The sequence below is a fragment of the Empidonax traillii genome, unplaced genomic scaffold, assembly GCF_003031625.1.
Source record: "Empidonax traillii isolate 1590-97213 ecotype Southwest subspecies unplaced genomic scaffold, ASM303162v1 scaffold725:size316836, whole genome shotgun sequence".
Classification (NCBI taxonomy): Eukaryota; Metazoa; Chordata; class Aves; order Passeriformes; family Tyrannidae; genus Empidonax; species Empidonax traillii.
The window spans coordinates 273,067-288,060 of NW_020955918.1; the positions used below are offsets into that span (position 1 = coordinate 273,067).

Consider the following 14,994-nt stretch of genomic DNA (forward strand, 5'->3'; position numbering starts at 1 on the left):
AAAAAACCCAAACCCTCAAGAAAAACGTTTTTATAAGCATAGTAGAAAAGTGCAGAGGAATGGTAAAGTGTGTTCTGACGCCTATAACAAACAAATCTACTCATAGAAGCCATGTCAGGATAGCATTACTTTACTGAGAAGATTGTATCCATTTCCTTGTATTTTAACCTGCCTCTGATTACTTTCTTATGCAACAGTCTTTCTTGGAACATTGCATCACGGAAAAAAAAAAAAAAAAAGGTGGAGCAGTTATATTCATAGTCATTAACTACCAGTATTTTTTTTTTAACTACTCCCATGAGAAACTCCATATATACCTTCTGAGGAAGGAATATACTGCCAAAAAATGGAATTAGCAAAATTTCTAACAGAATTGACAAATCTATCATTTCTTGATACATAGAAATGAGTAAATCCCCTTTTCCATTTTCAGGTTCCTTGGAAAATGTCAGTTCAAAGGAGAGGAGCAGAGGCTGCATATCTGTCCTGTGCAATCAATCTCTGCTTGTCTTGGAGGGAAATAAAGTTGTCACATAAGCAATTTGGTTCTCATCTCAGCTAGACCAGTGTATTGGTGCCTGTCCTATAATGGTAGCATTAACCGTCCCACAGTGTTTGAAGTAAAGCAGAGCAGTTAGTAATCAAAAAAACCTTGGAGAGGAGAGAGGAATTTCTCTGACCTGTGTTGTCTATTGCAGAAGTCAAATACCTTGAAACTTGAAGCTGTATGAAGTGCAGTAGTGAAGGGGTAACTGTACATGTAGTACAGTCCTAGCAGCAGGATTCTAAGACTCAATACAATGCACATGTGAGCACATGCATTCTTTTTGCAAAATAGCTGGGCTTCGTGGATGAACATGGGAACAGGGCTCATGATACAGGTGATGATGCAGCTGTTCTGATTCTAGAAATTGCATTTTTAGAGCTCATGCAAGTATCTGGTACAGAAATACAATAAGAAGTATTAGCATGCTTTTAACAAGTGCTCACAAGTTCAGTCATTAAAGTTCATCGCATAAAATGTATCCAGATGCTGATCATAGAAAGGCCAAAATCTATTAAATCCCCTTCAACTCCTCATTAAAGGTTACCATAATTTTATTTATAGGGTGCCTCACCTGTCCTTTAACAATGGCACCTTGGGATCTATTTAGGAATGCTAGAATGCAGCAGGCACTTCAAAACAGCCTACTTGTTGCTGCCCAGGCTCATCAATCACTGTCTGTAGATGCTGCCTCTTAGAGCTGAGCATGACAGACACCCAACCTTGATAAGCTGGCCACACATCTGAAGCCAAATGTGGGGGATTCCAATCCTACATTTTCCCACAGATGCTACTAAAATCACAGACCAATTTTCACTTCATGTACCTCTTTTCCTGAATATTTTCTTACAGTGCTGGAATGGAATATGACTTTTGGCCCTTGCTAAGAGACTTGTAGTAGCGTGCATTCCCCAGGTATTTTCCAAGTGACTACTCATTAGATGAGAAAGGAATCATGGATGAGGGATTGGACTAGATGACCTTCAGAGGTCCCTTGTCAATTCTGTGATTCTATCATGAGAAGGGATTTTCCCTGTCAACTTTGCAGTGATTGCCTCTCTGGGAATTTTTGATGAAACCTCTCCTGGGAGTGAAAGTCAGGTTTCTCTCACCTGCAGCATGCTAAAATAGGATGAACAGAGAGATACAAATTGCCAAAATCACAAGGGTCAAAAGAACGGCAGGTTCAGATGCAGTTTTTGGAAGCAGGCATAATTGGTATGATTCAGAGCTGGCACTGAGCAGAGAAGTTGGCTTCTAGCCCGTGAGGTCACTGGAACTCAGGGTTTGGACTGTCCAGTTTACCCTGAGAAATCATTCCCAAATGCTTCCGTGTCAGGCCAAAACCAGAAAGCATGTAATTCTCCTCACTGCAGAAAATCAAGCAATTGACCCAACCAGCAATTACTGCAGGATCCAGATAATCCCCACATACAGAGAGGAGGAGAAGTTTGGGGCTGCTTGAAAGAGAAAATCCTGCCTTGTTGAACTCAGTTGCAAAAAAAATCCAAATCCAAATGTGATTTCACCCTAAATTATGCTATTGCCAGTGTGGAGATTTTTTGGTTATAGATAAGGATCAGCCAGGGTTTATTGCAAAGTTTATTTTGTAGTAACCCTGTAGCAGCAATTAAAGTTCCAAAACAGTTTTCACATACTAGTAATTTAAAGAAAAGTACATCTCTGAAGATGTAATTTTCCATTTTTAATCTCTATCCAAAGATATTCATTAACTTTGAGCAAATTCCTGTCAAACAGTTATAATTGTATGAAAAAAGATACTTTTCCAGATGTTAAAAAAGATGACTGCTGACTTTTTCCTTTCTCTTCTATAAGATAAGCCAAAAGAGATGACCTTTGAAGACTGGTACATAAACAAAACTCAGGAACTTGTTCATAAATACACTATAAGATTGAACTGGAAAAGAACTAAATTATAAAGCCTGAATGCCGGGTATTAAGAATGCACAGTAGAAAAAGTGACAATAAGGTATTTTGATTTCTTTTGAGTCACAACCTGCTTCCTGAACTACACCTGAGGTCACAAAAATAATACATGTGGAATTGGTACTCAGCTTTAGCACAGATGTCAGAGCATGGGTGATTTCAGTCTCAGTGCAAAAGCTGTAGCTATGTACAATATTACAAATGTTCATTTTAAAATTGTGTCAAACAACCTAAAAAAAAATTTCTTACCACAAGGTAAGACAATAATTGGCAAAAAATAATTATTCTTCATATAGAATGGTTCTGTGTGCTATTCTAACATAGAATTAATTTACTTAATATATAAACTCCCAGGAATAGGGCCTTTTCTTGGATTATATTTAGTGAGTGTGTATCTGGAGTCCTTTAACATGTAGTGATCTCTGTAGGATGATAATATATTGAGTAAAAGAAATCTTTGATCCAACCTACCACCCAGCTATACCTCACATCCTGACCACTGTGCACAAAAATTTATCAGATGTATGCAGAGAGATAAAAACCCCACAGTTTCCCAGTAGTCAATGAGGATCTTTTCCAGGATAATTAATTATATATGGAAGATAAATCAATAATTTCTTCATGCCTGGCAGCATGTAGTTCTCCAACAGGCAGCTATAATATTTTGATTTACTATGAAAATTGTATAAAGATGCCATAACATTTACGGCATCTATGGCATATGCAAACTAGGATTGATTTTAATTCTTTAAATTTGGTGTATCTTGATGTTCTTAGACTGACAGAGCAAGTACACCTCTAATATTAAGTTAGTAATATCATAATGCACTGGTGAATTATTTTGGCTTTTAATTTTATCTATATCAAAATAAGATATTGCTTTATGTACAGCTTTTCATACTCTTTAATAAAAATATAATGAACTTGGTATTTTTCTCTCCTTACACTTGCAGAAATCATTCTCTACAAATTGTGAATTAAAATACCATAGTAGATACTAGTAAAATATCATTAGCAATATCCATTGGTCTCTTGCGAGAAGGATGTTTTAGGGACAGCAGTGGTTCTGGAAATACACTAAAAATAAAACTTCTCAGGCTTTGGTGGAGGCATTAACAAACTGGAATACCTGAACAGGGAGAACTTCTGTCTTGGGGATCATGGTCAGACCTACCATAATAGCTAACACCTAAGGAAAAAGGTACCAATTTGTATTGCTGTGGCTCCTAGAAAAGCCAAGCATTGTGGGTGCCAATTCTTTACTGGTCAGTTCAAAAACATAAAATAACTTTAAAAGCACAAAGCCCTGTTCCTTGTTTATGCCTTTGTTTAATACTTAGTTGTCCTTAGCAAAGACTCAAGTCTGAAAACAAATACAGACACAATACTCCCATTTCCACAAACTATTTAGCTCTAAATGGGAGATTTCGTATTGATTTCAATAACTTTATTCATATGGGATCAATTCGTAAATGCTTGGCTTTAATGAGAGTACTCCCAGCCTTGAAGTTAAGCATTAAGGTCCAGATCCTTGAGGGTATTTACGTGTTTAATCATTTTCCTGTATCAGAACTAGACCATAAAGACATGTTCCAAATTCTTGGTCATAAAGGCATGACAGTTCCTAGATACTTCTTTCTGCCACAGGAAGTCTGCCAACTGGAAAGCTGCTTTGCCTCAAAACTTCAAGAATACCGTGTGTCAGTCTGGCACAGGGAACTGGTCACTAAATTCCAATCATGTAATACACAGAGGCATGATGTTTTTGTTTGGTGATATAAACTCCTGGAATGCAGTATAGCACTGCAAAAAACCACATTTCCCCTTATGTGTTTTGTCTTCTCTGTTAATGCCAATGTTTTTTTTAATTCCACACCCCAAAAAAAGGAAAGAAATTTCTAAAAATAGTTTTTAAAAGGCAACTATCCTGATAAGGATTCTGACTTCAGTGGGTATTGGGAAACAGTCTTTTGCATATGCAACATGAAAGCTCTTCCTTCGTAGCACAGTTTACTTTTGGTTCTATTTATTTCAAGCAGAGGATTTGAATGTGTCACCTTTCCTTTTTGGCTCTTTAAATACATTGCTTAATTCCATCAACAGAGGTCACTGCAGCACTTTTCCTCTTTGGTGAAAGCGTGCCTTTTCCAGCAGATAAAGCAGGATTAATGGTCTCATCAAGCAGAATTTTAGTTTATCAATCAGAGACTAGTACAGGAATATTTACACATAGTGGGAGGATGGGGAAAAAAACAAAACAAAACAAAACACAAACCAAACCAAACTAAAGCAAAAACCCACAAATAGTAATAACAATAATAATAGTAATAATAAAGAGAGCTTATTTCAGCTTTGGAACTTAACTAATTCATGCAAACTTGTTTATAGTGATGTTTTGAGCTTTGTCACTATCTTTCTTTTCATTACCTAGGAACAAGACATGTAAAACTGATCTTGGCACCAACTGTTCTATTTGCTCTGTATTGCTTAGTAAATCAGTATCAAGCATTTTTACATTAGGGAAAAATAAGAAAAAAAGCTTCTGAAAGAGCTCATTCAAATTGCTAAGACTTGATTAACAAATTTTTCAGCAGTCATTGCTTTCATTTAAATCTATGTTTTCATAAGTTTGCATACTTATGAAAATGATGGGGTAAGATTTTGGGAGAGTTATTACGAAGAGGAAGTCAAGCCAAAGGGTCCATTTGAGCCAGCAGTAATGTGAGCTTTGCAATTTTCTATTGCTAAAGCCATTATAACTGATAGAGCCAAATATGTTTGCAGACAGAGAGTCTTTTAGAAATCAGCTGAACACAGCAGTTGAACACAGTGAGACACTGTTAAATATATATATATATTCCCTTTTTATATGTACTTGTAGAAATATCTTAGTTTAATGAGGAGGAAAAGAAGATTCGTCTCAAAGCTAAACCAGTCATAATGCCTAGCTTTGAAAAGATGCTTCTCTTCATAGATGCCAAAAGGATCAGGTCAGTGGAACCCTACTTCAGGCACAGTAAGCTGCAGTCATATGCTCACCATTAAGGTGCCTACACATGCAGTAGGTGTCTGAGCTCCCACTGGAGTCAGTGGAAGCTAAACTGTAGCCACCCACGTGTTCAACCGATTTGTGCCCTAAGTGCCGTTAGCTACCTTGAGCAGATCCCCATCAACTTCAGCCCCAGGGATGCTGTCCAGCTGCCCTAAAGGAGCTCCAAGGGGCTTCCCTGACCTCTGACAGCTCATCCAGGGAGTAAAGGGCTCCTGTGGTTCCTATGCCAAACCTGGCAGCACAGATGGCTTGAGGCTCCTGTGTATGACTTAGCCCAGAGTGTCTTTAGCCCTGTCCTAAAACATCTGCAGCCTGCCATCCTCATCAGATCAAAACAAAAGGGAGTAATGCCTAAGAGTTTTTCTTCCAGGTTCCAAGAAAAAAGTTTATTTGCCATAGTATATTTACTTCTTACAAGTCCCTACAATGTTACCAGCTTTTGTAACTAAGGAAAACTTGCCAAACATATGTCGTTTTTTTCAAAAGGAACAACAGTGAATGTATTAGGGAAAAGTGAGTGAAAAAAAGTATTTTTTTCACATTTCATATATTTTATACAGATATCTTAAATATGGCAACATTTTATGATGTCTTTTAGGACACTAGGTGTTTGTAAGCAGCAGGTCCTGATGTCTGGCTTGAAGCAATGCACAAACAATACACAATTTTCTGTGCAGATTGTTTCTTTTTTTATGGTGAGAGATGAATGAACACTTTCAGCTTGTTCTTTTGTTCCTTCCTGTAGGTTTCAGTCACCTGAAAGCTTAAAGGAAGTAAAAGTAGACTCTGGGTCAAGGAACCAGTATCTCTTGTTCCTGGCACTGTTCCTGCAGTATGTGTACACACATCTCATTTTCTTTGTGAAAGTTTCCCCACCTTACACATAGGGTTCTAACACTGGCATAATTCTCAGGATGGCCTGCTGCTGAACTGTCTGGGCTTTGTCTTCATACAGCACCCGGAAGACACTGAGTAGCACTGCAAGTATTGTCAATATTCATCATCATGTAATACTGAAGCTGAATATATTTGGATGGCTGACTTTCATTTATATATTGTTTTCTCACCCATTGCAGGCTGCTGTGATGGAAAATTTACCCACAAATAAAGCCATTAATAAAGCTCGCTAAAGGGTTATAGGTTTTATTCCAAGATATCTTAAAAGAGATCTTAAAAAAACGTAAAAGTAAGAGCCCTTTTATTTTGACATTTGTGCATAACTCATTTTCACCCCGTATCACTGCTGATAGTACATTAGAGCAAGAAGCAAATGATGTTAGGCTCAGTATCAAATAATGAGTCTAAATGAATACCTGACACAGGTGTCAGCAGTTTAACTTCAAGCTTCCTTTATGATAATTTTATATTTAGCAGAATATGTTACTGATGGGAAAGCACTGAGCAGATGTCTAATGACATGTGTTTGCATGTGTAAAGGGATGTTGCAGATGGCTAATATCTGTGCCTCCAGCTCACTGTGGCTATTCTTGACAGATACTTCTTTTTTTTCCTAGTTTTCTTCTGGAAGACTGTAGAAAAAAAGTAAGGGATGATGTTCAGTTTGGATGTTTATTCCTTACCAGCAGTTCTCTATTGCCGTGGCTACAGTCTGGCCTGCCAATGTAAACTGAAAATCAGAGTTTGGCATAGTTTTCTTCAGTTCGTGTCTCACTTCTTATGATTGAAATGTAGTAAAATTTTTCCATGAGGATGAATGGATTAGAAGTAAACAAGAATCAATATTAATTTTTGAAATTTCACACCTGTGAAACCAAAGAAGGAAAGAAGAAGGAGTTTCACTTGTGATTAACATTGAGACAGATTCTCAAAATGAAATGAATTAGGAAACTTAGCTCAATAGACTTCTAGTCCTTTTAACTGATTCAGAATATTACTCATATAACCTTACACCTTAATTTTAAGGTTCTCCAGTATAGTGAGTTTGGCAAAACAATAAATGTAATTGCCCTGCCTAAAAAGCAAACAAAATATAAAGATAAGGTAATCTGGTTTTCCACTCTCAGTGTTTATGTTTTATCCATATACAGAGAAAATTAAAAAAAGCTACCTATGAAGAAAGGAAGCTTGGAAATATTTATTATATTTTCCAGAATCTCCCACAGGCTTTTAGATAGTAGTTTCCACAAATATATGACAAGAAAATTTGAATTTTGGGGACCTAATGGCTGCAGAAAAAAACTTTGAAAGTGTCAGTTCTCAAAACTGACACACACTGCCCACACACACAGCAGCAAATCAGTCCACCTAGGGCTCCCACTGGGACATTTGCTCTTTTCCAGTTGCAGCTCCTCCTCTCTGGCTTTGATAGACACATACCCGCTTCACTCATTGGAGTTTTAAGCCAAGCCATGGGGTGAATTATCCCCCCCCCGCTTTTGCACTCCTTTGCTGATGTTCCCCTCCAGTGTAACTCAGAAACTGCTTTCGGGTCTTTCATAGCATCCTTCTCCACCTCGCTTGCAGGCATTATTACGTAACCAGCATGTCATGTGGGTGCTGTGCAGATGGCAGAGGCAAGCCCTGACTACACACAGGTGGGCACTATTGCCCCTGGAAGAGAGACCATAGCAATGCCTTCTTCCAGTGCACTCAGTTATCTGGTGTTTCTGGAGAGCACAGCGTGGGTGCTCCCTGCACTACGTGCTATCATGTGCTGGCGCCGCCTGTCCTGCTGCATCCCTGATGCTAAGCTCTCCAAGGAAGAGATTTTACTTTTACTACACATTCTTACTTGCTGGGATATGAGTTGAAAAGTAATACTTGCAGCCAGAGCAACAGGATCTAACAGTGAATTACACTGTGCAATAAATATGAAAGTATTGCAGGCTGCTCACAACATATTATTGACCTTGAGTACTCCTTTTTCTGCAGTATTCTGCAGAAAATATTGCAATATTTGACCATTATTGCTTTTACTACTAAACTCTTTTCTCATTATGACTGTTCTTATTGTCCTGTTTCTCTCATTGATTAGCAAGTGCTGTTCAGGTGTGAGTTGGTTTAGGCTGAGATAGAGTTAATTTTCTTCATATTAGCTCGTATGGCACTGTATTTTGGATTTGTGCTGAAACAGTGTTGATAACAGCGGGACGTTTTTGTTGTTGCTGAGCAGTGCTTATGCAGAGTCAAGACCTGTTCTGCTTCTCATGCCACCCCACCAGAGAGTAGGTCGAGGGTGCACAAGGAGTTTGGAGGGGACACAGCCAGGACAGCTGACCCCAGCTGACCAAAGGGATATCCCACACCAACTGGTATCGTTCTTAGCAATAGAACCTGAGCGAATAGGAAGGAAGGGGAGGATATTCAGAGTGATGGTGTTTGTCTTCCCAAATCACCATTACACATAATCAAGCCTAGCTTCCCTGGAGATGTCTGAACCTCCACCTGCCCATAGGAAGTGGTGAATTAATTCCTTGTTTTGCTTTGTTTGTGTGCATAGCTTTTGCCTTACCTATTAAACCGTCTTTATCTCAACCCACAAGTTTTCTCACTTTTGTTTGTCCAGTTCTCTCCCTCATCCCACTGAGGGGGAGTGAATGAGTGGCTGCATGGGGCTGACTTACTGGCTGTTGTTAAACCACAACAAGGTTGTGGTTTATTTTGTCTGCTGCCAAAGGTAGAGGCTATTCATTATTATTCTTTCCTGAAACTCACCTATCCTGCACTATCCTCCTGCCCAAGCAAATAGTCTTAATTCTCTGAGTTAGTTTCTCTCTGGATTTTGAATAATAATTCTTCACCTTCTGGGCATGAGTTTCCTGTTCCAGTTCACCTTAAATCGGTATACAATTTAAATTTCAGAGTACCAGGCTAAAAAATAGGAAATCTTGAATTAGCTTACCTTTGTAAATTATCAGCACAAGGTTCCTGGATGTGACCCAGGTTAAAGAGTTTAAGAATGCCCACACACAGTGGATTTAAATACATTCCTTAAACCACTTCAGTTTTCTTTATGAACAGGCCTGAAAGCCTATAGATATGGAGTAAGTTACTTGTAATAAGATATTGCTGTAGTTATTGCTATTTAAAACATAAGTAATGTGCTTCTTTAAGGAGAACCTTTTTGTCCACAAGTATGAAATAACCATAAAAAAAAATAAAACATGCAAGTTTATATCTTAGAACATATTTTATACATGCATCTGCAGCATTGCTTCTTGGCTGTTGTCCAGCAAAACCATTAACGTCAATTAATGGCACAGAAGGAAATTTTCTTCCAGTCCTATTTACTAATTGCTAGGAAAGAAAACTAAAAATAGACTTCACAAGTTTGGGGGCCAGACTGAAAAATCTGAGAGCACTCTATTAACTTCTAGGTACTCTACATCTTTACACTCTCTGAAGTTCTGGCACACTGGTTTCATCAAATAAAAGATTAGAAATTAAGCAGAAGAGAGAGATTAATCTCCATCTATGCATTAGTTATCTCAGTATTTTAGAAAGACTTAATTATTTTTCTCTAATTCTAATATAAACCAGTCATTAGAAATTGAATGCTTTGCTCCCTACTTAAAATGGGTAATTATATAATGGTCTAGGACTTTTACAATATTTAAGGAATTTGGGAGTCAATTTTGAGTATGTTTGTCAAAGATATACTGACCAAACTGCACAGACTCCTCTTTTGCATGATGTATGTTTAGTCCCTTTCCCTGCTACTCCAGACATTAATCCTCCTCATCTCCCAGAGTTTGTTTCTGTCCAGTTCCCCCAGACAAGCTGTTGATTAAATCTTCTTAAAGAGGAAATGCTGAATTTGCGGCTTGCAGTAATTCCTCAGTTAAACCTCTCTCTTGAGCCTCCTTTTGAAGGTGAGACACTAACCCCTCTTCCCCCTCCTTTCAGATTTCCACTTTCTCTCCATCACTGTCCCCAAGGATTACCAGCAATTCATATCACCCACCAGCCAGTTTTGGAGATCCCACACCCTCACGACTGCAATGCAGAATCAGGTTCCACACCTCTGCCACCCTACTCCATGCACCTCCATGGCCTAAGGACCACACCTTATAGGTATTAATTTTGCCCTCAATTAAATATCGTGTGGCAACTGGGTGGCTCACAATGCAATTTAAGACCTGATTTTGTATGATTTAACTGATATAACTGTTTCCCTTAATATCACATTTTAATTTAGATTTATGATATGTCAATATAACTTGCTATAGGACTGAGATGAGATCTGGCACAAGGCTTTTGTTTAAAAACCCTGTAGAGAACTTCCTCCTTTGGTGGAGCTGGGTTTATTTGTTAATTTTCAGGTACATAACTGTATTTCATTGCTAATTCAGTGTCGCTACAAAAGCAAAATCCTACCCTGTTTTAATAATGTACCAGTGTTTTCATAAAAGGAAGTAGTATAATTTCTCTGGCACAATAAGGAAATACAAACAAAACTTGAGTTTCATAAAGCTTTGCAGAACTTCAATACAGATGATTCATTATGACCTGCTAAGCATAAAAGCTGCAATCATGAGAGAAGGGGGGAAAGGCCTTTTATTTTTTTTTTTCTCTGGTTGTGCTTTTCAAATTAGTTCATTTAGATTCTACCTGTCCTGAACCAGAAATCCTTTGTAAGAAGTGCGAAGTCATAACTTACACTTTTAAGTTTTTTATGGACCAGAACATACAAACACTTACCAATAATATTAAAAAAAAACCAAACAAAAAACCAACCAAACAAAAAAAACATACAGGTGGCACTACTATCTCTAATTCTTATTTCTCTGACTCTTAGAGTAGCATTTACAGACCTTGAGTTGCGCAGCAAAGCATGCTTTGAGTGGAGGAGAGAGAAGGAAACTTGATAAAAACACATCTGAACTCGGTGCATTTCTTAACCATAGATTTGAACTGTAAGGGTGTGTTTACGAACTTCTGGATTCAGTTCACTCCTCTGGATAAAATCAGGTCATGTACAGTTTCAAGACACAGATGACAGTAGCAATGCTGCAGAAAAGAGCTCCATCAGAGGGACTAGGTGTCTAGGACTTAGCCTTTATCTAAAATTACTCCAGACCATACTTCTTGCTTCTCCTACCACTAGGGAGACCTACCATTGAGAGTGGACCATGGGCATACAGAAACAGTTGGAAGGGAGCTCTGTAGAAAGGTTGAGAAGTCATGTGCTTCAGTGCACAACCTTTTGGTTATTTCTGCTTTTTTTGGTAAATACTTCTCCGTACAATATATAGACAGACACATTACAAAAAGCTGGGAGCAAAACACAGGGCCTATCTTTCCTGCTAGCCAGCAGGCTACAAGGTTAGGTTCCCTTTACCTTTAATCCCGGTTTCTTACTTCCCACCTGCAGTGCTGGTCCAGTTTTAGTGTGAAGAATGGCCCATTTTGGGCACACAAGGTGGGAGCGGGGAATGGAGGTTAGATACTCTACAGTGAAGCCTCCCATTTGCTGAATCACAAGAATATTGTGCATGTTCTTGCCATTTCACATTTACAAATAAAAGGTTTCCTGACAGCACCCTGCCTGAAGAGTCCTCTGGATTTGTGCATACCTCCTTTATTCATCCAATGTAGTGGGTGATAGGAAATTGGTTTAAGTAGCAGGAGTTACAGACCATCACAGCAACTGACTTTAGCACTTTTTTAGAGACAAAATCTGAGCTGACAGAAAATCCCCCAAGTGCTGAAAATCTCCACTAAAAATCCTCTTGACTTAAGGTCTTGTTTAGGAATCTTCAGTTTATATGCCCTAAAAATGCCTTTCTGCTTGTAACTTTTTCCTTGAATATCTCAGCTACTCTGAGGTCAAAAGCTCTGCACAAGTCTTCAATCTGTGTATTTATGTGTCAAGGATGCCTTTACAAATGTCTTTCCTCTGGATGCAGACCATAACATAGAACAAAGGCAGTATCAGCTTCTACCCATAGCATTGCCTGAGTCCTATGACTGTTGCTTAAATCCATATTCAAACCTCTACAAAGATCATGTTCTCCTCTTTCCAGCAGTGTTTTGTTGGAAAGAAAGCTTGATATAAATGCTTAAAAATTTGAGTCTTCTCTGAGCCACTAAGTACCTTGATACAGTGCTTGAAAGCGATACGAGAACAAGGACACTGGTCCCAGAAGGAAAATCATACTTTGGTTCATATAAAAAGAGCTTTGTTATTTCTCTTGGAGCAGTGCACAAGGGGCCCTAGAGATGCAAACACTGCTTTTTTCTGCTCCTCATATAACTAATGGCCTGGCTGGTGCCATTGTTTCTGTCTCTTCTTCTGAGTCATACTCCTCTACTTCTCTCACAGTGAGCCGAGACTTTGGCATTAGAGCTAGATTGTCTGCTCTGGTGGAACGATGATGTCTGATTGAATTTCCTCTTCGACTTGACAGATTGGATGGACCTGCTTGTCTATCCAAGTGTGCCATTGGAATCAGCTCATTTTGGCGGTGCTTTGCTTCAAGTGGCCGTAGTCGGGACTGGGGTCTGAACATTAATGGCAATGCAGCATCAGAGCCACTTCTATGCTGATCTAAAGGAAAATACACAAATAATTAATACTGCAAAGAAGAGAAAAGAGAACTGCCATGGTATTGGCAAGGGTTTAAACTCTGTAACCAGAGCATTTTAAATAATTACTACAGAATAAGAGAGAAATCAAGAACTAAAAATAACCCTATTTTTTTATTTTCATCCCAAAGCTGATGTTTAAAACATTTTATTTATCTTATCTCTACTCTGAAACCCCAGCAAACAAGTGAATTCAGCTATCTTTTGATGTCTCACAGACCTGCCCAGTGCCTTCACAGGGCAAAAGTGCTCCTCTACGTAGTTTTCAATTTTCCACAAATTTCAGAAGTATACCTAGTAGGTACCATGGTTGAAAAGTAGGTACCACTTTGAAACCCACAGCAGAAAAAAAAAATGTGACAAAGGAGAAGACTCTAGTGCCATCAAATATCAAGTTTACCAGTGACCTGTGATTAACAACTGGGAAGAAAAGAGTTTCACCTGAAACCAGGAGTTTGACTCTAGGGTGCTTTGATTACACTGGGTGTGTCAGACCTGCTCCCACCAGCAGTATGGTTTGCCTACGCAGATCTCTTTTGCTTTCATCTCTTTCACAGTAAAACAAAAGGGCAAGAAAAAAATTTGCACATGCAGGAAACAAACTTTATTGTCCAAGGTTTTGATATAAATATGAAGATAAAAAATGTGGTTTCAGCCGCTATAGCTAATTTTGCCAGAAATTAAAAGGAATTTTTATAAGAACACTAATGCCTTTCAGGTTCACATAAATAAACTCAGAAAGGAGTCAGGGAGATTATACATGGAGATGATGATGAACATTCAAGTGTCCCAAATTCCATGTTTCTTGAGACACTGTTCTGCTATGTTTCCTTAGACAATTCAGTGGTGCTCCATCCCTAACCTCTGCCTCCTTACTTAGAGTCTGAGGATGGGTCTGCCTTCTACCAGGTACATATGATAACCTGGCAGTGGCTGGTAACTTTATCCAGTAATACCAGTATTATTACAGAATATTCATAGAGAGCAAGCTGAGAATAGGGGAGAAGAGACCAGCTACTTTGAGACAGACTGAGACGATTATTTGTTGACTTATGTGATCTTCACAAAGTCAGAGGGGCCCCAAGGCACAATGGCGAGTGGAGGAAAGGAGGAGGAAAGATTATGAACCCCTGCCCTGATCCATCACAGGGGTGATCATTCCCATGGACAGGGCGAGACCCTAGGGAGGTTTCCCTAGGACACCTCATAGAGTGAAGCATGGAAGGGTATGGGCCCAATTATGGGAATGCCAGCTGGTAACAGCCTGACACCATACAGGATTTAGGGTGCAATTTTAGGATCCTGTTTAGGCAGGAAACAAAGACAGTGAAAGGAAGGAATCTAGGAAGTCCAAGGAGAAACAGTGCAGGAAAATAAAGGAAAAAAAGGATAAAAAGGGCCAGTCAGTACATGTGTCCAGTAATGCCCTGCAACTAAGCTGTCTCTGCTGTATTTTTGTTTGACTCTACTTCTGTTCATTGGTCAGCAGATCCCCATACTGTGTGCTTGTGTGTGTGGAGGCCCGAGTGCCAGCAGCTGGAGGGACTGAGGTGCATATGTCAGTGCAAAATTGCTAGCAATCATGAAGCCAGAGTAGCCATTGTGTAGGATAAGAGGCTTGGGAACCACCTGTTGGAGCAACCATGAGTCTGGAACAAAGACCGAGGAGAACAGAAGGTCTGTGAGTTGACTACTGGAGGGGGTAGGTAGGAGGTCCAGACCAGTGACTGAAGAGACTGTGGGGTCTGTGGTTGGCTACTAGTAAGGCCATAATATGAACTGGGTACCAAAGAGATGTGTTTTCATGTGTGTGTTCCTGTGTGTGAGGCAGGAGGAGACCAGGGGATCCAGGAATCTGCTACAGGGAAGACTGGCTGTTTAAGGCCAGCTACGGGAGAGTCCT

General features: G+C 39.1%; 1 protein-coding gene across 1 annotated transcript in view; it reads right to left on the minus strand.

The window, feature by feature from the left end:
• Positions 1-11,247: 11,247 nt before the first annotated feature.
• LOC114066035 (sodium/hydrogen exchanger 4-like) overlaps positions 11,248-14,994 on the minus strand; it is a gene marked incomplete at its 5' end in the record, with an annotated part of 32,440 nt that continues 28,693 nt past the window's right edge. The window contains one exon of the mRNA XM_027900419.1: positions 11,248-13,053. Coding sequence (XP_027756220.1) covers positions 12,752-13,053 — 302 coding nt within the window. The remainder of the gene's footprint in view (positions 13,054-14,994) is intronic.